At 54.5% G+C, this 12,435-nt stretch overlaps 1 protein-coding gene across 1 annotated transcript; it reads right to left on the bottom strand.

The window, feature by feature from the left end:
- Positions 1-1,441: 1,441 nt before the first annotated feature.
- Positions 1,442-5,907, bottom strand: TMEM222 (transmembrane protein 222). Its single transcript, XM_010211106.2, has 6 exons — positions 5,795-5,907; positions 3,803-3,887; positions 3,038-3,069; positions 2,280-2,376; positions 2,066-2,196; positions 1,442-1,886 (listed from the first exon to the last, which is right to left on the bottom strand). The coding sequence occupies exons 1-6, from the start codon at positions 5,905-5,907 to the stop codon at positions 1,799-1,801; spliced, it is 546 nt and encodes a 181-aa protein (XP_010209408.2). The 3' UTR covers positions 1,442-1,798.
- Between the last annotated feature and the right edge of the window lie 6,528 nt (positions 5,908-12,435).

The raw sequence follows: 12,435 nt of genomic DNA, 5'->3' as shown, positions 1-12,435 counted from the left end.
AGGGCCGCACGCATCCTCCCTTCCACCCAGCAACGCCAGCACGAGCGCTGAACGACACAATTAAAACACAGGGAGGAGGAGGAGGTTTAAGGGGCTGTTCAAAACTGATGCAGGAAAACGCTGAAATGCTGAAGCCCAAGATGCCCGAGTCCTCCCATAAGCCTAGGAAAAGCCAGGGGGAAAAAAAGCAGATGGGGAGGTGCACAGGGACAGTTTTGACAGGCAGCAGGGTGACTGCGAACGCGCTGCCAAAGTCAGAGGAAGCCCCAAGGATGAGACGCAGTCAAGAGGAGCTTTCTTGATGGTTTTCAGCCCCAAGAAGCAGTCGTAGCCAGCAGGTACTGCAGTAAAGGGCTGGCCTTGCAAAGAGGGAGTGGAAAAACTAACTCCTGCTTTGCAGCGCGGGGGAATGTGCTCGACTGCACGTAACCCTTCGGCCACGATGCTCTTGAGGAAGCCACCTCCCTGCCCGAGGGCAGCACCCGCAGCCAGCCCCGCACCTCGCGCCACGGACACGGCTCGGGGCACCGCGAGTCCCGTCCCTCCAGCTGCCCCCGCCTCTGCGGCTCCAAAAGGCCACGAGACCCCGAGGCTGCCCGGCTGGCACGTCTCGTGCCCAAGGCTGGTGCTACAAAAGCGCTTTGGCACACGTGGGCGAGCGCTGTCTCTTCTTCAAAGCAAGCCAAGCAGTTTGCAGACCTTCCTGCTCACTGCCCTGCAGCCAGCTGCAAGAAAGCAGCCTGGCTGCCACGGCGAAGCCCAGCCCCTGGGACACAGCAACCTGCCAATCCCGTCGCCTCTTCCTTTAATCTCCGACACCCCAGGAAGGCTCAGGACCCGGGTGCTGCTCTGCAAGGCCTGGGTGCTTTCAAAGCCCTGCCCTAACCCGTCCGTTGGCACGTACCTGCTGCCGCCGCCTCAGCGATAAGCTGTGACACATGAAGCACCAGGGTTCAAAGGAAAGTTAAGTGGCTTGTGAGACGCGAACGGCAGGTTTAGGCATTCAGAGCACAGAGGAAGCAGGGAAGCTCTATTTTCTCTGGCACAAGCCGAAAGGGATTTGGCCCATTTCTGCAGCGTGCTCTTGGAAGCGTGCAGACTGCTCTGAGCCAGACCCTAGCCAGGCAATCTGCTTTCTTGCTGTTCTGGGCTCACTAGCAGGACCAGATGAATTTGCCCTACCAGGGACTGCTCCCCTCTGCATCTCCTCAGAGCAGTGCCCAGCCATCAACACCCTTCTTTTGCTACGGGGAAGACTGTCAGCCAGTGCTGTGGCACTGCACAGCCCTCAGAGAAGCCCCACTCCTCCACTTTGAAACGTGCTGCAAGGGAGGCATGCAGAAGGGAAACAGCTTCTCGTCCTTGGAGACTCAGGAAATGTGAGGAAGCATCTGAAAGTCTGACCAGAGGAAGAAGGTGATCAGAGAGAACCTTACAAACGTACCTGCTTGTGCTCTTGAACCAGGGGGCAGGGTTGGCCTCGCGGCCCTACCTCACAGTGAAAGAAAAGGTGCCCACCCCTCTCCTCCTTTCCCAGTTCTACCTAATAAAATGCAGAGGGGGAGCACGTTCAGGGAGACATGGAGGCTTTGGGACTCCAGCACTGGCAGACACCGCTGACAGGATGAAAACAGAGGGAGAAGAAGCCAGTGCCAGGAAACAAAGATGAGAGCAGTTACTACAGAGTGGAGCTTTCCCCAGTAAAGGCCTCTCGGAGTCCTGTGCCTCCACCTCGCCGGATCGAGCGGACACAGTTCCCTCCTTCGTGCACCCCTGGAGCGGGGGTTCACAGCTGCCATCACCGCAAGCGAAGAGTCAGAACCACCGTCAGGATCACCCCCAAGAAGAGGGCAAAAGGAAGCCAGGTCTTCACAAACCCCCCTATGCTGAAAGACAGAGAGAAAAAAAAAAAAAAAAAGAGTTAAAACATAAAAAAAAAAAAACAGCAGAAAAGGACAAGAGGGAAAGATGTGAGGATAACTGGAGAAACTGCAGGGAGATGCAGTGCCATTCGGACTTTCTTTATCTGTTGCTGGCACTGAATCTAGGCTGGTCCTCAGCTCACCTTACGTACTTCCCATACAGCAGTGAGAAGAAGCAGAGTTTGACCATGTTCCAGGAGGTGCTGTTATCGTATCTCATCAAGTTTAAGGCCAGAGCCACATGCGAATGGCAGTTATCACAGCAAAGGTTGTGCTGGAACAGAAATAAGAGGCACAGCCTCAGAAACGCTGTCCCCGAGGCTCCACGAGGGCCCAGACAGGGCAGCAGCGCCGTACCATGCGGTGCTTGTACTCCTCCGAGGCATCGTGCACGGCAGTGTCCCACGCATTGGGACTGGTGGAGCACACTTTGCCAGGATCCAGCTTCCAGTACCTGCAAGGAGAACAGATCCCTCCATTTAGCGCTGCTCCTCGACACCTCTTGCTCTTCCCAGCAGAAAGCTGCTCAAAACAGGACTTGGGAGCAATGCGCTGCCGCAGAGCCCCAGGAACCACGCTGCTCGAGGCGAGTGAACGCTGCAGAGAGCAGCAGCAAGGAGCGCTCAGCACCCTCAGACCCAGAGCACCCCGACGGGGAAGGCGCAGGCCCCAGGGGCACGGAGCAGTGTCGTAACTGCTATTCTCTACCGACAGGAAACCTCCAGGCCATGCAAAATAGACGCTCGATCTGACAAACATACGAAACTTGGGAATCCCCCTCCCATCCCTTCCTAGAAAAACACTAATAAGAAGTGAGTGATGACAGTTCATTACCATAACATAGCACATGTCAAGTGTTATTTACTTGAAGCATTTGTTGCCAACATTAAAGTGTTTTAACTTTTTTTTTAAGGCTCCATAGCTATTAATACAGCTACCTTGCTGTCACCTCTAAAAAAAATTAATATGTTTTTTGGAAAGCAGAGACACAATAGCCATCCATTCGAATAAGGGCACCTGACCACCAAGAATGTTGTACCGTGCCTGTCTCCATGTATTAAAGGAGATTTGCAGGTCAGTTGGTTACTTTAACAAAAAGTTACAAGAGCACTTACTTCACTGGCTTCCCAAATGCCATGTTGTCTTCCTGGAAAAAGAGAGAAAAATGTCTCAAGAGAGGAACTGCGCACAATATTCATGATATGCCTCCCTCTGGAAGACCTCAGAGTCTGGAGTCTGTGGTTGTTTGGTGATAAAACTGACATTTCAGCAGCAGTTTCAAGGCACCCACCTTATTTGAGTGTCTGGATTTGGATTTTGACTGTTATCAGACTCCTTTTCTAGGTCTGAACATACTTATACTATACACACTAAGACATAGTCTGGCTGTGTGGCATATGCACCCTGTTTCTCTCCTTCTTTATGGTTAACAGATTAACTCAGAGTCATAAATGTCCTGCTCTGTTAGAGTATGAATTACTCTGACTTTAAACACCCTTTCTTTCAAAATCAAACTTTACAAGGCTACCACATACCTGCTCCTAAGCTATATGACAACAACGGGTGCTCTGACCAAGTTAGCAGGCAGTGGCCAAGCTCTTGCTGTAAGAATTTAGGTCCAACGTTCTCCACCTAGAGCATGGGCTACAAGATTCCTTCCCTCCTACTCACCAAACCAAACCAGTCCCTATTTATCGTATCATCCAGATGCCTGCATTGGACAAAAGTCCACAGAGAAATGGCATGATCCTCAGAAGCCTCTGAAGTCGTTATTTTGCAGAATTCTGAGCGGCAAAAAACAAGGAGCAACTCCAAAGTCCTGCATAAAGGTGAAACCCGACCAAGAGCAGATTCCTGCTCGATGACCATCGCGCACTCACCGAGACGTAGTAGGGCCCCGCAAAGTCCCGGATGACTCCTGCCGACGTGCAGATCCCCATGTGGCCGATGATCGGGAAGAGCCACCTACGAGGAGACACGTGAGCCCGTCAGGCCGCGGTATCTGCGATATCTGCAATATCTGCAGTATTTGCACGTGGTGCCGGGCGCTGCCGGAGCGCCGTACAAGGAACCGCGCAGCGCGGGACGGACGGGCACAGTGAGAGAGTTACACAGGGAGAGCCAAAAAGTGGCAAGCAAGAGCTAGAAGAGACACAGCAAGGCACAAGCAGAGGGAAAACACACAAGGGATACTCACACTCACGCCTCTCCTTGGCTAATAGATCTAGGGTCTTATCTGGGGGGTCGTCAGGCTCCACAGCTTCACCTTGAGTGGCTGCAGGGGCAAGTGTCTGCACTATGCACATCCCTGCCCAGGGAAGCCTGTCTCCCAGGACAAATCCATGTGTTTTCCAGGAAAATGGTTCAATTTGGAAGAAATCACCTCAAAATAAAACTAGACTTCGCTCTTCAGCTGAGAAATGAAGCAATTTTACCCATATTCCCATCCAGATCGCATCTTTTCACCGTGGAGTGGATTTTAAACATCCCAGACAGAAAACAGGGCTCCTGGCCCCCACAAAAGGATTCCCCAGCCTCAAGGACCCCTCTGCTGCAAAGGCCTCCCCCTCTTCCTCCCAGGTATCCACAGCCCCAGCAAGTGGGGAGCTGTGTCCCACCCCGCTCCCATCATCACCAACAAACATCTCAGGCTCCCTCCTACATTCTCCTCTCAGATTTGCCGACTCCTCTCCACTTTCTCACTCCTTTGCCTGCCAGCAACTAATATTTCAGCTGAGATCACAGCCAGGTTACACAGAAACAGGTTCCCCAGCCAGGGCTCAAGTAGAGACACCCTAGAAACAGGGAGCGAAACGAAACGGCGCCCAAGTGCTCGGGTGCTGCAAGGGCAGACGAGCCACACGCGCCCAGAAGCCCAGCTGGGGTTATAAACAGCACACGACTCCTGCTAGCAACGTAACTCTCCACGGGGGAGAAGGGATTCTGCAAAGTCGGGTTCGTTTTCTGCGTTTGCATCACTTACCGCCTGCGTTTCACTCTGTGCAAGGCAAAGCAGCCAGTTTCACTATCCAGAGACTGGCCTCTACTTTCAGCTATGTGTTCTGGCTGATAAACGTTGTCAGAGCTTTGCTGCGTTTAAAAGTTCTGCTATTTCTTCCCTCAAGTCCCTTTTCTTTCCCCTCCTATCTCAAAATTGACTAGTTTTCAAGCCTCCAAAGCCAAGGACCACAGGAAATTCAGAAGAAAACGCAGCTACTACAACACTTAACAAGAGCCTCCACCTAGTAACACTGCCCAGTTTGCTGCTGCATCAAGAAGATGCCGCTGCCGTTTGGGGAAGGAACCCACAAACCCTGATGCCCGGGACCTCCAGCAGCGGGAGCAGCTGCTGCCTCTTCCTCAGCCCCAGCAGGAGGGAAGAAACAGAAAAGCTTTGAAAAACCTTCCAGGACAAGACTAAGGGGGAAACTTCAAACAATCAAAAAAGAGGTAGAAATTAAGGCTGTTTTACAGCTGTAGGTGATGGCAACATGGGAGCTGCAACATTTAACTCTTTTTTTGGTGAGGAATAGGGTCATTCCCGCCCTGGCACAGGCCTCACCACATCTCCCACCTCCCTTCAAGCTCTGGTCAGCAAACACATTATCACCACACTTTAATTGGAGGGCAAGGGAAAGGCATGAGAACAAGTCACTTGTTTTTTGTTTTCAGAACGTCCTCAGCGACGTGTTTGGAGCTTTTCGTGTTCCTGAGAGGCAGGAACACCCCGAGCTCCTCCTCGCAGGCGCTCCCGCCCGTGGGGCCCGGGCAGCCGCGTTACCGCGTTACCCGAAGGCAGGAGGCGCCTTGGGGCAAAAACCCGGCTTTCGAGGACAAGGCGGCGCGCGCGGCCCGGGGCCGGCCGCACTCACGTGAGCACGGGGATGGGGGTCCACACCACGCAGAACGGGAAGCGGCCGCGCTCGGCGTCCAGCCCGGCCCCGCCGCCGCCGAACTGCTTCATCTTGGCCTCCGCTTCCGCCATCGCCGCCCGCCCGCCGCGCGACGCCACTTCCTGGAGACCGCCGCCCGCTTCCGGGCACGGCCGGTAACCAGGAAGCGCGAGCGGCCCCGGGCCCGGCCCGAGGCCCCCGCGAGGCCGCGGGCGGCGCCTCCCGCCGCGGGGTCCCCGGGAGCCGCCGCAGCCCGCGGGGGGCAGGAGGGCCCCGGGCCCGCGCGGACAAGTGACACTTGGTTCCAAGCACACGCGCAGGCCGAGGGAGAGCCGCGACCATTGCGGAGTCCCCGGTCTCTCCCTCCCCGGACACTCTCGGCCGAACGTCCCGGAGCAGCGCAGGGTGCGGGACCCCCGTCCCGGCCACCCCGGCCCCTTCTGGCCTCGCGCTCGGAGCAGACGCCCTCGCTGCGGCCCCCCTCGAGCTGCGGTTCCTCCCCGAGGTGGCGGCCGGGCTGGCACCAGCCGGGGCCAAGGGAGGGGACAGCAGATTGTCCTACTAAAAGGGTTGGGGCTCCCTCCCTGCAGCCCCTTGGGGCCCTCAGAACCCCCTGCGGAGCCAAGGGATCCTACAGGGTGCTCAGTTTTCACAGCCACCCCCTCCAGGACAGACTTGCAGCTTCCATCCCAGGAAGCCCTTTTTACATTTTAAAATACACAACTTTGCTCACCTCCGTGCCTGGATTCCTGTTTTCCACCACTGCACTTGGCTCACTAGCCGGGATGGACCCACCACCTTCATCAGCGCATCCTGCCCCAGGACTCAGGACGTTTTAAGTTAGCTGGAGCTTGCACTAAATAACGCACTGAAGTCTCCATTTTCTCACCTTCACCCTCAGGGGATTATCTAAAATCCCCTCCTTATTTCCTCTTCTAGACCCCGTCCTAGAGCAGGGCTATGTGGGAGATGCAGCAGGAAAAGAGGCATCAGGACTGAGCCCTGCTGTCCCCGGAGACCCGCGCGTGGAGCGGCTCGAGTCGAGGCGGGGACAGCGTCTTGGCGCATCCCGTCGCGGGAGCAGAGCGATCAGAGCCCTCGGCTGTGCCCCAGTAACCTGCAGGCTTTACAAAATCATGCAGTTCCAAAAAGGTGAAGGCGAAGAGAAGTACAGACACATTGGAGAGCAAAGCCAGGCCCGGGGCTTTCGTTCTTATTTTGGCACTTCGGATAGAGAATAGCTGTAAAGGCTGGGTGTTTCCATGAACACTTCACTCTATAAAGGAAAAAAAATGCATTGATTTGCTCGAAGTTATGTTAAATACCAGGGACCATCATTATCCCAATGGGGCCCCGTGGTCACATCAGTGAGCGCGCTCCGGGCACGGCTGTGGGATTAGGCAGGGATTTGCCCTTCCCGGCAGCACATCCCGAGGGAGCAGTGCCCGGAGCAGCGCTCTGCAGCAAGGACGAGGGGCTGGCAGGGCCACTGTGGGCACAGGGTGCTTCCAACAGTCAATTTTTATTCCCTTTAAAGCACACGCAGGAGGGCAAACCCTATTTTCATTTTTTTTTAGTTCTTTCTCCCCCCCACCCCTTTTTTAAGGAAAAAATAGGAAAAACAAAATCACTGCAGCACTTCTATACTGCATGGCTCTTTTGTGTGTGTCAGGCAAGCAGAAGGGCCCCATCCCCAGCGTAGCATGGGCAGGGAACGGGTGAGCTGTAGCTGACAGCAGGGTCTTCCTCATGACAACGGGAAAGCTGCTGCTGTTCCTCTGCTATTGATCTAAGCAGAATACAAAACACCTGGAGTCAGCAGGGAAAATAGCTGCAGTTGGAAAATAAAATGGGGGAGGGCTGCTGGAGGGGGGAGCAGGTAAGAAGTTCTCCATGCATAAAATTAAAAAGGAGGCTTTTTATTGCGGCTAGTGTGTCTGACCAGGCTGCTGGAGCGATGCACGGAGCAGGAACCCTGCCACGGTGTTTGCGACCGCTCTCGTGTCACAAACAAAAGGGTTTGCTCCCGTGTCTGCCAGCAAGTCGCCACCAGCGCCTGCTCCCTGCCCTTGTGCACGAGCAGGGGCTGTACCTGCTGCTGGCCCCACAGCTCCTTGGGACGCCGAGATCCGCCTGCTGCCTGCGGTGCCAGGGCGGCCGCTCCCAGCCCCGGGACGCGGGGCCTTTCCCCGTCCTGGGAAGGATGGGCACGGATTGCACATGGACACGAGCGCGCCCAGGCCCCCGCCACCATCGCCAGAGCAGGAGCTGGAAGGAAAGCGGTTACGGCCCCTTCTAGCCCGGCTCATCGCTGAGCTTGAAAGGAGCAGGCACCCAGCCAGCTCTCGTTCGGGAAGCAGCTTTCTTGGGAACCTTCCCTGTTGTGACAGCTCCAACATTACAGGCACTGCCAGAACCAAACCACTCCAGGAAGAGCTCCCCTCCCCCTTCTGACATTGACAACCAGGCACCACCGCTCGCAGGAGCCCGCTGAAAATGTCACCAAGACACAGGCGGATGGAGGACACCAAGGCGTCCTTCCCCCGCGCTGCAGGTGACGCCGGGCTGGGCTGCTCAGCCTTTTTGTTGTCCCTGTCCTGCGCTCAGCGCCTCACTGCAACGTGACAGCCTCTAATCGCTCAGCGGGAGCCAGAACCAGCGCCGCCGTCGATGCCGGTGCCGCTCACAGCTGCGCACGGGCTCAGCCGCCCGGCCCGAGCGCGCGTCCCTGAGCCCTCCCACCCTCTGCTTTAACCTTCAGGTCTTTCTGTCGCTTGAAAGCTGCATTTCCTTATCTCTCCCTTGCCGATCGACACATATTCAATCCACAGGGCAACTCTTGCGTTTAAAGGGAAACCACGGGTTTCTCGGGGACGCAGGGCACGCGCTGGAAGAGCTCTGAGCCAGGCGTGGGTCATGAGCTTCCTCGGCTATCAAATCCACAAGAAACAAAAAGGCCTTGCCAGCCCCAGAAGAGCGTCTCATCAGTGTCGTGCCCCGCTGCAGCGCGGCCCGCGCGCCTCCCAGCGCAGCGTGCGAGGGCTCGTTTCCCCGCGGCACCAGAAGGCAGTTTGCTGACATCCTGCTCCCATTTTGCTCAGAGCCAGGAGCCATTTTGAGCCCTTCGCAGTCTCATTCCTGGCACTGCGAGCCGTTACCTTAGAGAAAAGCGACCTCAGCAGCAGAGCCTCCGCTGCTCCTCTCCCATCTGCAAGGGCAGATCTCGCCTCTGCCCCTCTGACCCTATTCCCTTGCCCAAGTTGCATAAATAACCCCCCCACACACACATTTTCTGAGATGCTTCTAATCATTTCCACCCACAGTTCAAGCACTCGGCTTCCCCTTCCACGCTTCCTTTTTTGTCCAGCCATCCAGCCCAACATCTGACCTAATTAGTTAGTTGATCCTCAATTCCAGCTGTGGATGCACATTGCTTTGTTAGAGCAGAGCTGTCTTTTAGAGCAAGAGTTTAGCTCACACAGGATTTGAAGTGGAGAAGCCTCAAAAGGCCTTCAGCTGAAAAGTGTCTAATGGGAATTTCTGAGAACAGTTCAAACGGATTCTGAAAATAAGCAGGCTCTGACTTGAGGCCTGGTAATTCTGCACCTTGGAGGGTAGGAAAGTGTTTGGGAGCTCTTCCAGCAGAAAGTGAGCTTGTGATATCCTGTAACAAGGGATCATCTCTGGGTCTAAATGTTCACGTCCAACACACTTTAAACAAGAGAAACATCTCAGAAAAAATCTCTCAATAACCTGGTGGCTTCAGGGAGACGACCTTGGGTCTGTCCCACAGCCCAAGCCACCTAGGTTCTGCTTTGCAGGGCTAGGGACTATTTGAGAACACCAAAAAGCCAAGGAGAAGCTCTTCCCCCTACTGTTTTCTGCCACTCTACTCATCTCCATTTCTTTGATCAGTTCATCCTCCATTCCTCCCCGCTCAGTATAACGCATCTCGGAATAACCACTTCACAACACCACTGCTGTGTTCCTTAAAGCACATGCAGGAATTGTCTTCCCCGGGAAGCCCCTGTTCCGCAGACACCATCCAGCCCGGCCAGGTCCCCTCAGCCTCCCCTTGCCAAAAACAAAGCCAGAACAGTCCCACAAACAAAATGACACCACCAAAGAACTAGAACAAAGAATCATTTAATTGCTTAACCCTTTCTCTTCCAGGGACTAGAGAAACAAGTTTTCTGCTCCTTCTAATGAGGACAGTAAGGCTTGTGTGTTACCTCTACAACTGCAGGGGCAGAGTTGACGAGATGATCATCTTTAGTACTTGAAAAAGCTAGAAGCAATGGTCTTTGCAACACCAAGAGAACCCTAGAGTCTCTGAACAGAGAGCCCATTGCTAAAATACAAAAATAAAGGAGGCATCCCTGCATATCCCAGGCTAGAAAGAGTTAATCAGAAAGAGCAGGAAGAAGCTTTCCTGAAGAGGGGTCAAAGTAAACAGCAGAGGTCAATAAAGCAACATCTTTTCCCTACTTCCCCAGCACGTTTTTTTCCTTCACCAATAAATACGAATTCCTCATTAACAAGCAACAGAGCAGGCAATCTGCCCACAACAAGGGGAAAAGGGGCTAGCGACAGAGAAATGTTTCTCTCCCCTTCTCTCCCATTATTATTTAGCATTTTATCCAAAGCAGCCATTAAAAAAAAGCAATCCACTGCAGAGGCAGGGAATCTGGTAGGCTTTCACGCTGCAACTGGCAGGTAAAAGAGCTGCACTGTCTCACGAGGAGAAAAAAACAACAAAAAATAGCTGCCACAGCAAAAGGTGAATGGGGAGGGAGAGGTCTGTTCCTTTCAGAGCTTCCAACCCGAGACTCTTGGTTTAAAAATCGAAGTCTGTGGGTGTTGTCTAGTAAAAGCTGAAAAAAGTTTGGGGTGGGAGGGGAAGGGGGGAAGAGGTGTCTAGTAGGAAAGCCTTAAGCAGAAATAAAAGGCAAGACCACGTCAAAAAGCCACCCAAGTGAGAAGGATTTGCCGTTGCCTCTGGGTTCTGAAGAGCCTCGGGTGCACGTGGGGCAGGAGGACGCACACAACCAGCCGGGTCAGCGGAGCGAGCGGGCACCCACCGCAGCGCTGCCGAGCGAGCCCCAGCAAACGCTCTCAGCGGCTACGTGACCGTCCCAGGAGGGCTCTGCTGCAGCGGCAGGTGGAGGGTGGGCCGGCTGCAACGCCAAAACAGGAGTCGCCATCACGGCTCCGGAGGGCACGAGCGCGGCTGCTCCCTCCTTGGTGCGGGGGACGCTCCCCGCGCGCCGGCGCTCGCTCGGGCTCAGCTCCACCTGCACACGAGGCAGCGGACGGAAAGCTTCGTCCTGGGAGCACGGCAGGTCCCGAGAGCGCCGCTGTGCCTGTGGGGTGGGACGTCCCTCTGGGCAAGGAATAGCACCCTTGGAGAGAGGCTGCCTGCTACGAGGCCCCGGGACCTCTCTTGTACAAGGCTTCCCCACCGCAAAGACTGTTTTGGAAGGGCGAGGAAGCCGTTACCTCGATGAGCCAGCACTGTGCAGTGTCTCTCCTCCCCACCTGGCAGCCAGGGAAGGAAAGGAAGGCCTCATCCTTCCACAGCGGGGACAGGAAGACCAGAGATTGCACCACATGGAAGAACAAGCCCAATGCAGCACACGCGCACACACTCCCACACACACGTCTGACACCCCTGGGACCACGGCTGGCATGTTCAGACCTTCAGCAGTAAGAGATAAGAGACAGTGCAGAGCAGTTAAGATCTCCAGGGGCTCTTTGGTCTTAGTTGATAGTCCTAGAAAAAAAAAAACAACCTCTTCAGCTCCAGTTGTAGCATAGCTGCGTAAGATCTACTTGATATTTAGTGTTTGGCAACTGCAAGAGGGGAAAAACAGGGCTGTGTGTTACATGGGAGGGGAAGAAATGGAAGTTCAGTGCTGCATTTCTAGGTGCATTTCTGGCTTCGCAGCTAGAGTCAGGGAGGGAGGGCAATGGGAAGAGGAAGGAGGGTTCCTGAGAGGAGCACTAATCCATCAGATGTTACACCAATAACGAGGCAGAGGAGGCCCATCTTGGTCAAGACAGAGCAGCTGGCTGCACTAAGAAGCTGCTGTCTAAAAGCTCAAAACATTAGTTGCAAGAGATACGTGGTGGCAACGTTCTCAGCTGCAGCACAGGTGACAGAGAGAAGGTGGATATAACTACACGCAGTGTGGGTAATAGAATCTCTGGAAGGATGCTGGCACCAGCCCCTTTCCTCAGTAGCTTTAGCTGCGTTAAGTCTTAGGCCTCTGATCAAACCTCCTCCCACTGTTGCCACCTTTCTCCACAAGTTCATAATTCATAGGAAAAAAGCAAAAAGCATCACAGCTGGGTAAGCATCTCCTGCCCTGCTGAGCTGCACATACTCGGTGCCTCCACTGATTCATCCCTACGACAGATGCCCAGGGACAAGAACAGGCAATGTCCACTCCTTAACACAACACAGATGTGTCTGGTGAGGACATGTTAGAGATGGAAGCCAGAAGACGTTATGGGATAACAGGTGTTTCATGGCCAAAAACCCTAACCCAGGGCCCCTACACAGGCTGGCAGCAGAATGGCTAAGCCAAGCTTCCAAGATCAAGATTACTGCAGTAAAA

Source organism: Tinamus guttatus, unplaced genomic scaffold (assembly GCF_059628265.1).
Source record: "Tinamus guttatus ecotype Peru unplaced genomic scaffold, ASM5962826v1 Tinamus_guttatus_pri_ptg000397l, whole genome shotgun sequence".
NCBI lineage: Eukaryota > Metazoa > Chordata > Aves > Tinamiformes > Tinamidae > Tinamus > Tinamus guttatus.
Note: the sequence above shows the minus strand (reverse complement) of the source record. Positions and strands in the feature narration are given on the sequence as shown.